General features: G+C 43.4%; 1 protein-coding gene across 3 annotated transcripts in view; it reads right to left on the bottom strand.

Annotated features, from left to right (window-relative positions):
- Nucleotides 1–12,309, bottom strand: part of DDX24 (DEAD-box helicase 24) — a 25,318-nt gene extending 13,009 nt beyond the window's left edge. For 2 of the 3 annotated variants that reach the window (XM_041759018.1, XM_041759016.1), the window contains exons 1-5: nt 12,196–12,309; nt 9,810–10,526; nt 3,402–3,911; nt 2,158–2,311; nt 1,364–1,879 (exon numbers count right to left, since the gene is read on the bottom strand). In XM_041759018.1, the coding sequence (XP_041614952.1) occupies nt 1,364–1,879; nt 2,158–2,311; nt 3,402–3,911; nt 9,810–10,521 (1,892 nt within the window). In that variant the 5' untranslated portion in view covers nt 10,522–10,526; nt 12,196–12,309. Of the gene's footprint in view, nt 1–1,363; nt 1,880–2,157; nt 2,312–3,401; nt 3,912–9,809; nt 10,527–11,306; nt 11,363–12,195 lie in introns of those variants that run through there. The other variant, XM_041759017.1, reaches the window with a different exon arrangement.

Here is a 12,309-nt window from a genome sequence, read left to right as displayed (position 1 = left end):
CGTTAATAATAACTAATAGCTATCATTAATCAGATTCTTAACACCTACTGAGTATTTGATCCTGATCAAATAAAACATAGAGGTAAACAGACTTGAAAAATGAACTATACAGAGTCCAGGCTACCATGTGACTAAATACAGACAGGCCTATCAGGTGACCCCACCCCAACATACCCATAGGCTCTAAGTGACCAACAGACTACTTACAAGTAGGCACAGTTACTGAAAAAGGGAGAATGCCGTACATGGCCATACTTCCTCATCTTCTCCCTTTAAAAACATCCCCACTTACTGCCTCATTGCAGACAGCCTCTGCTGGCCTGCCCACCCACTCCCTTGTGGTGTATTCAATAAACTCCTATCGCCTTTGTTCTCCCTCAGGTGAATTCTTTCATCACCTGCACCATTGGTTTCCCCCCGATTGTTGCCCCACATTTGGGGGCCCCCACCTGATCAGACAGATGCCCCACTTAGACACCACATAAACCATTAACTTCTACCTAGCAACATTCCCAGGGAGATAAACCAGACACTTGTTCTAGAAACTAATCACCCTGTAACTTGACATTATACTGGACAAAAGTCAACTTAGGCTTAACCTCCAATTCTCAGGCCCTAATCCTGAAAACATGCACACTGCCCCTCGTCATCAGTCTGACCCAAAAGGAGATGCACAATGACAGCACGGTAGGACAAAGCATGAGCTCTGGGTCTGACTGCTTTGTCTGAGGCCCAGCTCTGTCACTTTCAGGATGAGAAACTGTGGGCAAGCTGATCTGCTTATCAATTTATAAAATGAGAATAATGACAATAAATGATAAGTGGTATTAAAGCTAACATTCAGCAAATACATACCCTGGGCCAGACATTGTTCTAAATGCTTTATATGTATAAATTCCTTTAATCTTCCTAACAACCTTCTCCATTAGCTTCTACCAATATACTATTATGCCAATTATGAGAAAACTGAAACACACTGAGGTAATTTGGCCAGCTAGAAGTAGCACAGCCATGGTCCTGATCTTAAGCAGTCTGGTGCCTGTCTGTATTCTTAACCATCAATCTATTTTACTTATCAAGGATGTTAGAACTGAATGAATGTGGTACTATATCTAAAATGACAGTATGATACGTACTCAATTGTTAAGTGTTCCACAAAAGTAGGTACTATTATCACCATTACTTATAAGTAGGAAAGTTTCTGTTGAGCATTATCAGTAACCAAATGCATTAGATGAGAGTAAGCCTGCTTCATGATGTGTCAAAAAGAGCTATCTTCTATAGCTTCCCACCATCTCACCACCATCCTGGCAACCTTGACCTAATGGCTAGAACCTGGGCTCTGGGTACAGGCCTGACTTACTCTTCCAGACGAGCAAACTGCTCCAGGTTTCTCAGCCTCTGCTTCTGGTGCATGCAGGCATGTAGGGTCAGTGGCATGATATCCAGGACTTTGAGGAGCCCAGAGAGGCGTTTGATACATGAGATACTGTTGGCAAACACTAAGGTGCGGCCTGGATACTGCATCAGGAAGTAATACAGATATAAATCTTTCTCATCAGTCTCACAATGAATCTTGGTCTCTGTCAGTGTCTCCACCGTGGCCTCATTTCTGGTCAGGTCAATGACCTTGGGCTTGCCCCGCATACCAATCTTCTGCACAAAGAGGTCAAGTTTGGCAGTTTTGTCAATTTTCTTAGTGTGTTTCTTGTGAAGGATTCGAGCAGGAGCTTGATGTACCAGGGTCAATGTGGCAGAAAAAATAAGCGTCTGTCTCTTTGGGTTGTACTGGGAGTCACCAAGCATCTCTAGCAGCTGTGAGAGCTCAGCAAAGTGGCCTTTCTCAACCATCCGATCAGCCTCATCGACCACCAGGCACCTGCAAATCCAGAGAGATCCACATAACTTGAGGAGTCATTTATATAGCACACTTAACTACCATCTCCACCCTCAACACAGAAATACACAAACACCACCACCACCACCACCAGGGGCTCAATTAATCTGCCTCATGCAAGGTATTCTGAAGGCCAAACTCTGGCTGGTACCACACCATGGCACTTAGTGATAGGGAGAAGGCAGTGCATACACAATCATGTTACCTCAGGCCCACAATAGAAAAGGAAGTGAAAGAGAAGGGGAGGTATTGTCACTTACCTGAGCTGTCTAAGGTTGCTCAAATGAGGGTGCTTTTCTTTAATTAGCTCCCAGAGCCGGCCCGGGGTGGCGACTACAATCTCTGGCTGGCGGTTCAGCATCCTCTGCTGTTTCTGGGTAGACATTCCACCAACCAAAATAGCAGTTTTAATTCCTATAGTACACAAAATAGGAGACCCTGTTATTCAGTTTGGCTGCCTATTTTCTGCCATGGCTGACACAGGCAACCCCAGATTAACAGAGACAATCACCAGGATAGCTCTCCTCTCTTTAGGAGGTGTGGGGGATGGTGAGCCAAAAGACCAAGCCTGGCCTGCCTCTTGGTACCACTCCTAGAAGACATAATCAAGTCTTCTATGGTCTGGGCCTTGCCTAGTTCCCAAACTTCATTTCTTTGTATTCTCTCCCCTTTATCAACAATAGAAGAGCTGGATTTGAACCCAGGCATACATACATCCAAAGTTCCAGGAAAACAGTAGTGTACCACAATGCTGGAAATGATGTCACTCTCAGCTGTGACACAACTCCCTAGAAAGTCCTGCCCATCTCCCTCAATTCAAACTAATATGAGCCTCCTCTAATGCCTATTGTCTGTTCTGTTCTGTTCTCTGGGATGACTTCTTAAGGTATCCAAAGAGGAAAGAAAACACAGGATCATGTAGGTAAAACACTTAGTAAAGTGCCTGGCACATAATAAGAGCTTGGTAAGTCACTGTTGCTTACTATAAAGTTGCAACTGTTGCTGCTATAAAGTTAAAATTCTTAGGGAGCAGCTTTTCCAGAAAGGAATTCCATGAGAAGATATATGTTAGTGCCCTAAGACAGATGTCGCCAAACTTTTTCTTAAAGGGTCAATAGTAAGCATTTTGGCCTTGTGAGCTAAACCTGTCAGAACTACTAACTTTACTTCATTCCTCCATCGTAGTACAATAACCACAGATACTATGTAAATAAATGGGTGTGGCTGCACTTCACAAAAAAAAAAAAAAAAAGGGTACGTTGCCAACTCCTGCCCTAAGCATCCACCACATCCAATAAACTAACTGCTTTGCATCTAGAATGGCAGAGAAATGTGTCATCCTTGGGAGAATGGAGAAAGTGTCAAACAGTTTTCTATAAGGCTTAATTCTCTGGCAGGTAAGAGAGATGTCCCCTTAAGGGAGGAGCCACAGCTCATTCATCTTTGCCACCCCAGCATCTAGGATCCTCTCAGGAAGTATTTATTAAATCGAATGAAACCTCACCTGTAAACTTGGCCACAGCATCAATGTGTTGCTTGACCTGGACAGCGAGCTCCCTAGTAGGAGTCAGAACCAGTCCAAGGAGAGGGCGCTTTGGATGTGCTTTACAAGTGGCCATTTTGCCACCCAACTCTTGCTTCAACCTTCCAGTCTCTTCTTCATCTAGCTTTTCCTCTTTGTCTTCATCCTGTTTGGGGATGGTATTCTTGATTAGGGAAGAAGGTCCTTCACCAGCATCATCATCACAGAAGGGTAGCATCTGGTCTGAGACAGCAGCTGAAGTCTTGACCTTGCTGGGTGTTGCTCTAGCCTTCACTCCAGCTTCACTGGGCAGGGCTTCACCCTCTATTCCAATCTCATCAGGCAAAACTTCAGACTCAGTTCTAGCCTCCGTTCTGGTCTCACCAGGTAATGCTCCTGTGTTACTTACAGCTGGAGTATGTTTATTTTTCACCTGCCACTGGAGTACTGTATGGATCATTGGAATGGCAAAGGCAAGAGTTTTTCCACTTCCTTAGAAGTAAAACAAAGACAAAAAAGTGTGAATCGATAAACACATTTACTTTTTGTCTAGGCATCTTTCTTTTACACAGAATAAGGGAACCTGATAGCCAAGTGCCACCATGACCAACCCAAAGCTCCTCCACTCAGCACAGGTACCCCAACAGCAGTGCAAGCAGAAGGCATCTGGAATTAAAAGCCTGAGAAAAAGTCTAGCAGACTAACACTGAGTCCTGAGGTCACCAATGTGCATTATACACAAAGTCCAAGCACTAAAACTCTAAACAAGTTTTGTCATTATTTTGAAAAAAACACCACCACATTAGGGTGTGGGGAATGGAAATCTATATATAGTTTCCTAAGACCTTTGGTGGAGAAAATGGGAGTAGAAGACAATTTTGTTAGTTTTTGAGAAAATTTAAAATGACCACACTTCTTTCTATGCCTTAACATTTTCAAACTGATTTTTGAATGTGTATGAAGCCCAAATTCATATCCTCTGGGTGGTTAATACAAACAAGACAGCTCAAGTTGAGAATTTAAAGTAGTTACCATGTTATAATCTCCCAGCTAAAGCAAATAAATGATCTCTGGAGGAAGAACCTTTATCATAGGCTTCAAAGAATTCTCACAAGAGGCACATGGGTGACTCAACTCCTGGTTTCAGCTTGGGTCATGATCTCAGTAATGAAATTGAGCCCCAAGTCAGACTCTACACTCACCGCAGTCTGCTGGAGGTATTCTCTCTCTGCTCCTCCCCTAGCTGGTGTGTGCTCTCCCAAATTAATAAAATCTTAAAAAAACAAAACACCTATTGAAAAAAGAATTCTCAAAAGTAATTTTCAAAGGAAAATGAGCAGCTCTCAGTAAAAAAATAACCCACAAGACACTATAAACAAGAATTATAAGAAATAAAAAGATGAAAGGCCCTTAATACTTCAGATAAAACAGTACTTTTCATCAGAAACCAAAACTAGAAGACAGTATCTTTATTTGAAGACATAAAAAAAGAACTGGACAACCTAGAGCTCTAAACTTAGCAAAAATTCCTTTCGAAATAAATGCAAAATAAAGACGTTTAGGGCCACACAAAAGCTGAATCATTTATCATCAGCAAACCTGAACTACAAGAAGTACTAAAGCAAGTCTTCCAAGTAGAGGATGCTACTGGATGAAATTCCATGTCTGTACAAAGGAAGAGTACCAGAAACAGTAATAGTGACATGGGTAAATATGAAAGATGTCTTTTTCTTAAACATATTATTTAAGTTTAAACTTTTTTAACCTTGGAACTATTAAACATAAAAATGTATTTTGGATTTCTAACACATAAAGTGTAGAACAAAAAGCATAATGTAAAGGAGAAGGGAGATATAGTCTTGTAAGATTCTTGTACTATATGTAATATAATACATTACTATTTGAAGATCGACTATGACACGTTGAAGATCTGTACTATGAATCTAAAAAGCAAACACTAAAAGGATGTAACAGTTACAACTAAGAAGATCAATAAAGGAAATAAAATTCCATCACAAAAAACATTCAGCCCAAAAGAAGAGGAAAAACAGAATAGCAAAATAACAAATTACAACTCAATTATTATCAATAATCACATTAAATAGAAACGACCTCAACAAATAATAAACAGCCAGAATGATGAGACAGCAAGACGCAACCTATGCTCTCTCCACAAACACCATTTTATTTTTTACTAGGCTCAGTTTAATATAAAGCATATGATAAAGGATACAAAAAAGCCAAATGAAGAGGCACATAAGACAAGGTCTGGGAAGGTCCCAAGGGCTTCTGTCCCTGTGGAACTGGGGGTGCACCACCCTCTCAGCACAAAGATATGTTTACCAACCTAGAAGCTTCAAGAAACCCACTTTAAATACAATGACATAAGTTAAAAGTAGAAGTGGCATCAGCAGGCTCAGTTGATAGAGCTTGTGACTCTTGATCAGTAAGACAAAAACAAGAGGCATCTAGACTGGATAAAAACTACAGAACATCTGATGTACTCTTTAAGAAACTACTAGATGGGAGGCACCTGGGTAGTTCAGTTGGTTAAGCATCTGACTTGATTTTGGTGCAGGTCATGATCTCAGGGTTGTGAGATCGAGATCTGGGTTGCACAGAGTTGGCTTGGGATTCTCTCTCTCTCCCTCTTTCTCCTCCTGTCCTTGCACTTTCTCTCTCTCTAAAATGGATGAATAAAATCTTTGAAAAAAAGGGAAAAAAAACCTACTTGATGGTACCAAGTTGCAGGAAATAAGGTCAATATACAAAGCTATCACATTTCTATTTTTTTTTAAAGATTTATTTATTTATTTATTTATTCATTCATGATAGACATAGAGAGAGGAGAGAGAGAGAGGCAGAGGGAGAAGCAGTCTCCACACCGGGAGCTCGACACAGGACTTAATCCTGGGACTCCAGGATTGCACCCTGTGCCAAAGGCAGATGCTCAACATTAAGCCACCCAGATGCTCCATATTTCTATTTGTTTTTGTTTTTTTTTTTTTTAATTTTTTTTATTTATTTATGATAGTCACAGAGAGAGAGAGAGAGAGGCAGAGACACAGGCAGAGGGAGAAGCAGGCTCCATGCACCGGGAGCCCGACGTGGGATTCGATCCCGGGTCTTAGCAACAATCTGAAATAGAAAAATTTAAGTTGCCATTTACAATAGCATCAAAAATACGAAATATTTAAGGACAAATCTAATAACCAATGTGCATATACTAAAAACTACAAAAGACCAAAAAAAAAAAAAATGGATATACTACATTCATGGATAGAAAGATTCTGTTTGGTCCAGACGTTATTTGTCCTCAGTTTGCTTTATAATCAATGCAATCTCAATCCAAATACCAGCTGGCTCTCTGTAGAAACTGACAAGTTGACTTGATACAAAGGCAATTTAGTGGAGAAAAAGATAGTTTTTTAAAAAACAATGCTGGATATCCATATTCAGGGGAAAAAAAAGGAACTGTGATCCACACTTCTCACTGTAAACAAAAGTTTACCCAATAAAGATCACAGACTGAAACATAAAACCTAAAACTAGTAACACTTCTAGAAGAAAACACTGGAGAAAATCTTTGTGATCTTGGGTTAGGCAAAAGGTTTGTAGATAATAAGCACATTCGTAAAAAGGAAAGTGATAGTTAGAACTTCATCAAAATAAAGAACTGTTCTTTTGAAAGATACTGTAAAGAAAATAAAAAGACAAAGACACTGGGAGAAAAGAATCCTAAATCACATATCTGATAAAGGGTATATCCAGCATATATCATGAATTCAGTAATAAGAAAACAACAATCCAATTAAAAAATGGGCAAGATAAGAGTGCCTGGGTGACTCAGTCATTAAGCATCTACTTTGGCTCAGTTCATGCGATCCCAAGGTCCTGGGATCAAGCTCTAAGTCAGGCACTCTGCTTATGGGGAAGCCTGCTTCTCCCTCTACTAACTCTCTCTCACAATCTCTAACATACCCAGTATTGGCAAGGACAGGGACCAATTCAAACTCATGACTTGGTGGGTATGGAAAATGGTATAATCTCTTGGGAAAATTCCTAGGAAGTAACATTTATTATAAAACCTAGCTCTTACACAGGTGTTTACCAAACAGAAATTAAAGCATATACCCAAAGACTAACACACCAATATTTATGATAGTTTTTTAAAAGACTTTATTTATTTATTTATTGGGTGGGGAGCGAGCACACACATGCACAGGGGGTGGGGGAGAGAGGGGAAGGGAGAGAGAATATCAAGCAGACTCCATGCTGAGTGTGGAGTCTGATGTGGGGATCATTCTTACCACCATGAGATCATAACGTGAGCTGAAACCAAGAGTTAGATGCTTAACCGACTGAGCCACCACATGCCCCTATTTATGATAGTTTTATTTGCAGAGCCCAAAACTAGAAAAAACAAAAATATCTATCAACAGATAGGTAAACTGTGCTATATCCTTACACTAGAATATTACCAATAAAAAGGAATGAACTATTAGCACTTGCAATAATATGGCTGAATCTCAAAGTATGCTGAGTGAAGCAGCCAAACACTGACCCCCTCCCAAAAGTACATAGTGTATGATTCCATTATATAAAATTCTGGAAAATGCAAATTAATCTGGTGACAGAAAGTATATCAGAGGTTGTCCTGGGGATGGACAAGGAATGGGGCCCAGGAAAGACTACAAAAGGGGCCCAAAGCATCTTTTGGGGGTGATGGATATTCATGATCTGTTTGCGCAGCAATTTGTCCACAGCCCCAAAAGTCCTTGTGAATCTTGGACCTGCAGATTCACAGCATTCTACGGGGATACCCAGTAACAACTGCAGTATGAATCCAAATGTCAGGCTCTAGCCACAGTGGCTGATACAACTTTGCCTCTGCCTCCAGACACCCATTTCCAGGCTTCTGCAGAAACCAAAGCAGTGTAGCAGAATGCTTAAGAGCACACAGACCTAGTCTAGAATTCAGGTACCATTACTTTCAGCTGCGGTTTTAGGGATATTGTCTTTTGTGAGGCTGAGTTTCCTCATCAGTAAGATGAGAATGATGCAACCTCTCTCAGGGTGATTTTGAGAACTGAGTTCATCAATATAATGTACTTAACACAGTGCATGATACATTTTAAATGCTAAAAAAGAGTTCTAATTTATTATTATTACTTCCATCCCCTGAGGCTTCCTTACTCTTCCACTTATATGACTCTTCTACAAGACCTCACCGAGCGTTTTCTGACCACTCTTTCCAGAAACCCAAGGCACAAAGTGTCTAGATGGTCTAGTTCTCTACCATACCATCTAACAGTCACTAGCCATGTATGGCTATCAAGCATGTAGAATGTGGTTACTCTAAATCGATGAGCGTCAAGTTCGAAATATATGTTAGATTTTGAAAACAGTATAAAAATAAGAATTAAAATACCTCAATTTTACATTAACTACATACTGATATTTTTATATAATTGATTAAATACATCATTAAAATTAACTTTTACCTGTTTTTTTACCTTTTTAAAATATGGCTCCTAGAAAATTTAAATCATGTACGTAGTTCATGTTATATATTTATTTCTATCAGTTACTGCTGGTCTCGTTGGACTTAGTTACAAGCAGTACAAGCTCCTCCCTTCAGTTAGTAATTCAGTCTATCGAGGCCTAGTCAACCTATCATTGCTTTATAAAGTGTTAGGTGGCCCAGGGAATGAGGGAACTTTAAATACTGCCTAGACCCAACAGTCACCTCGTGCCAACATCTACCTACAAAATCCACCTAATGGTTTTCTATCACACAAACCCTTCCAATAACAATAAACTCACCAATTCCCAAAGCAGCCCTTTTATCTCTGGACAACTCTTTGAGAATTAGACATTTATTCTTTATACTAATGAAGATCTACCTCTCTAGATGGCTAATCTTAATCCTACTTTACCCCCGAGCCATTTAAGGTGGCTCAAGAATACTAAAAAACCAAACCAAACCAAAACAAACAAAAAAACTACCATTTGCAAGTCACTTACAATGGACTGTGTAAACTTTACTTTGGCATTTACATTTAACCCACAAGGCTAAATAAAAATAAATAAACAAACAAACAAATAAAATAAGCAAGCAAGCAAGCAAGCAAGCAAGCAGGTACCGGCATTATCTCCATTTTATTATAGGACCTACAGGGATCAGAGAGGTAAAGGGATCTGTCCAGGGTACCAATCAGAAAGTGGCAGATTTCAATCCAGAGCTGCTTGACTTCTGAACACCTTCATTCAACATTGCTTTTGTGGTTATGTCTCCAAGCTCCTCTCTCCCCAAGCTACCCAACCCATTAGCAGCCGTAAGTTTGACCCAGAAGCAATCTTACCCCAGGCAGCTAAGGATGCCCTTACCCGTCTCAGCAGCCCCAAGGATGTCCAGTTTGTCACGGATGGCAGGTGCCAAGGTCAGAGCTTGGATTGGCGTGGGTGCAGAGAAGCCTAGAAAGCTGAGTGCTCGGAGAACTGGCTTGGGTACAAATAGATCTTTCCAAGCTGTTACATCTGCCTTATGGTCATGCATTTCAGGCATCCATGTCTTTGCTTTTTTGGGCACCTTTGGAGCAGTACCCTGGGAAGGCTCCAATTTTTTTTTTCCTTTCTTTTTTTTCTTTTTTGGCACAGTCAGAGCTGAGCCTTCTGATACCACCTCCTCTATCTCTGGATCAGGATAAACTGTGCCATCTCCCTGTGGCTGTGGCCCAGCATCTCTGACTTCAAACTCTTTCTGTGCCCTGGTTCCTTCAGTTTCCGTGTCTTTATTCTTCTTCAACTTTATCTTTTTCTTTGAGGAGCTAGACTCTCCTTCCTCCCCTCCTGAAACAGCTTGTGCCTTTCTCTTCTTGGGCTCCTCCTTGGAAAAGAGACTGGAGGAATTTTTGGCAGGGGAGACCAACTGGTAATCTGTCAGTTCCTCAAAGCACACCAAGTCATCCATCTGTCCATCTGCAAACATATTTGGGTCAATCTCCACCTGTTTCCATTTTCCCACAACTTTGATTCCCTTTGTCTGAAATCTGCCATAGCTTGGTGGCTTTGGCCTTGATTTTGTCTCCTTCAACTTCATGGTTGCTGAAAAGAAAAGGAGAGAAGTGTCCCATTAGGTCAGCAACTGCAGAGCACAGGGTTCTGAGGCAACATATATTTTCTGAGCAGCCTACACAGTTATCAGGCCCTACAAAGAAGTGAAGATACAAGGGATACAGAAGATCAGAGAGGAGAGAGATACCAACAGAGCAGGCAAGTTGGCCTGGAACAGAGGATACGCAGAAGATGGAGGGGCACAGACGTGAGCGCCAGATCTGGTTTGGATTCCAGATCCAGTATCTACCACTTGTGTGCCACTGGACAGTGGTGCTCGTTCCTCCCTGAACCTCAGTGTTCTCATCTTTTTAAAAGGGAGAGGGAGGGATCCCTGGGTGGCTCAGCGGTTTAGTGCCTGCCTTTGACCCAGGGCGTGATCCTGGAGTCCCGGGATCGAGTCCCACGTTGGGCTACTGGCATGGAGCCTGCTTCTCCCTCCTCCTGTGTCTCTGTCCCTCCCTCCCTATCATAAATAAATAAATAAATAAATAAATAAATAAATAAATAAATAAATAAATAAATAATAAATAAATAAATAAATAAATAAAAGGGGGGGTAGGGAGCACCTGGGTGGCTCCGTGGTTGAGCGTCTGCCTTCGGCTCAGGTCATGACCCCGGGGTCCGGGGATCCAGTCCGGCATCGGGCTCCCCTCAGAGAGCCTGCTTCTCCCTCCTCCTGTGTCTCTGCCCCCTCCCTCCCTCTCTCTCTCTCTATAAGTAAATAAATAAATATTTTGAAAATAAATAAATAAAAGGGAGAGGGAGCACCTGGGTGGCTCCGTGGTTGAGCGTGTGCCTTCAGCTCAGGGCGTGACTCCGGGGTCCCGGGATTGAGTCCGGCATCGGGCTCCTGGCATGGAGCCTGCTTCTCCCTCTGCCTGTGTCTCTGCCCCTCTCTCTGTGTCTCTCATGAATAAATAAATAAAATCTTTAAAAAAAAAAAAAAAAAAAAGAACGTGGGGAGTTAAGGTGGGCTGGAGAGGCCGGCTTCACTTAGAAGGGCTCCAGCCTGGCCCCCAAGAAGGCAAATGCCCATTCCCGCCATTCTGGCCTTCGCCCGTCCAGCTTTCTCGTGACACTGTACGTGACCTGCAGCACATTTCAACAGAGAGGCCCCTCGAACGGAACCCCATCCACGGTCTCTCCCCTTCCAGAAAGACCAAGGGGCGGCGGGGACAAAGGTAAACGGCAGTGCACACCCGGACCGGCCTGGGGCTGCGGAGGGCGCCTCCGTCTATGTGGGCCTCAGTCTCCCCGCCTGTCAAATGGGGATGACGCCGGTATCCTTCCCAAGGGCGGTCGTTCCACAGACGCAGAGAAGTGACGCACGTCAGCAGCCGCCGGGCATGGCGCCTCGCGGGCTCGGCACGTCGGCGCGCAGGGAGGCTTCACCCACCGCCGCAGCTCCGCAGCGACCGCACGGCACCGGCTTCCACCACGGCGGGGGCGGTCAGGCGCCCGGGGGCGAGCGGCCGGGCCCGCGCCTCACCGCCTCACGCACGACGCTGACAGGCCTGACAGGCCGACGCCGCCGGGCCCGGACGCTCAGGGCAGGGACCCCCGGCGCCGAGGCCGGCTGCCGCCCTCTCCGGGCTCGAGGACCCCACAGGGCCCCCCGGGAGCCCGACCCCGGCCCCGCTCGGGCCCCGGTACTCACCGCGCGGAGATCCCGCCGCGCACGCTTCCACCCCTCCTCGGCTGCGGCGTCCACCGCAGTTCCGGGGCGGGGCTTGCGCTCACGCACGCGTGCGCCCTGAGGCCGGAAGTCCCG

The sequence above is a fragment of the Vulpes lagopus genome, chromosome 6, assembly GCF_018345385.1.
Source record: "Vulpes lagopus strain Blue_001 chromosome 6, ASM1834538v1, whole genome shotgun sequence".
In the NCBI taxonomy this organism is placed as follows: domain Eukaryota; kingdom Metazoa; phylum Chordata; class Mammalia; order Carnivora; family Canidae; genus Vulpes; species Vulpes lagopus.
Note: the sequence above shows the minus strand (reverse complement) of the source record. Positions and strands in the feature narration are given on the sequence as shown.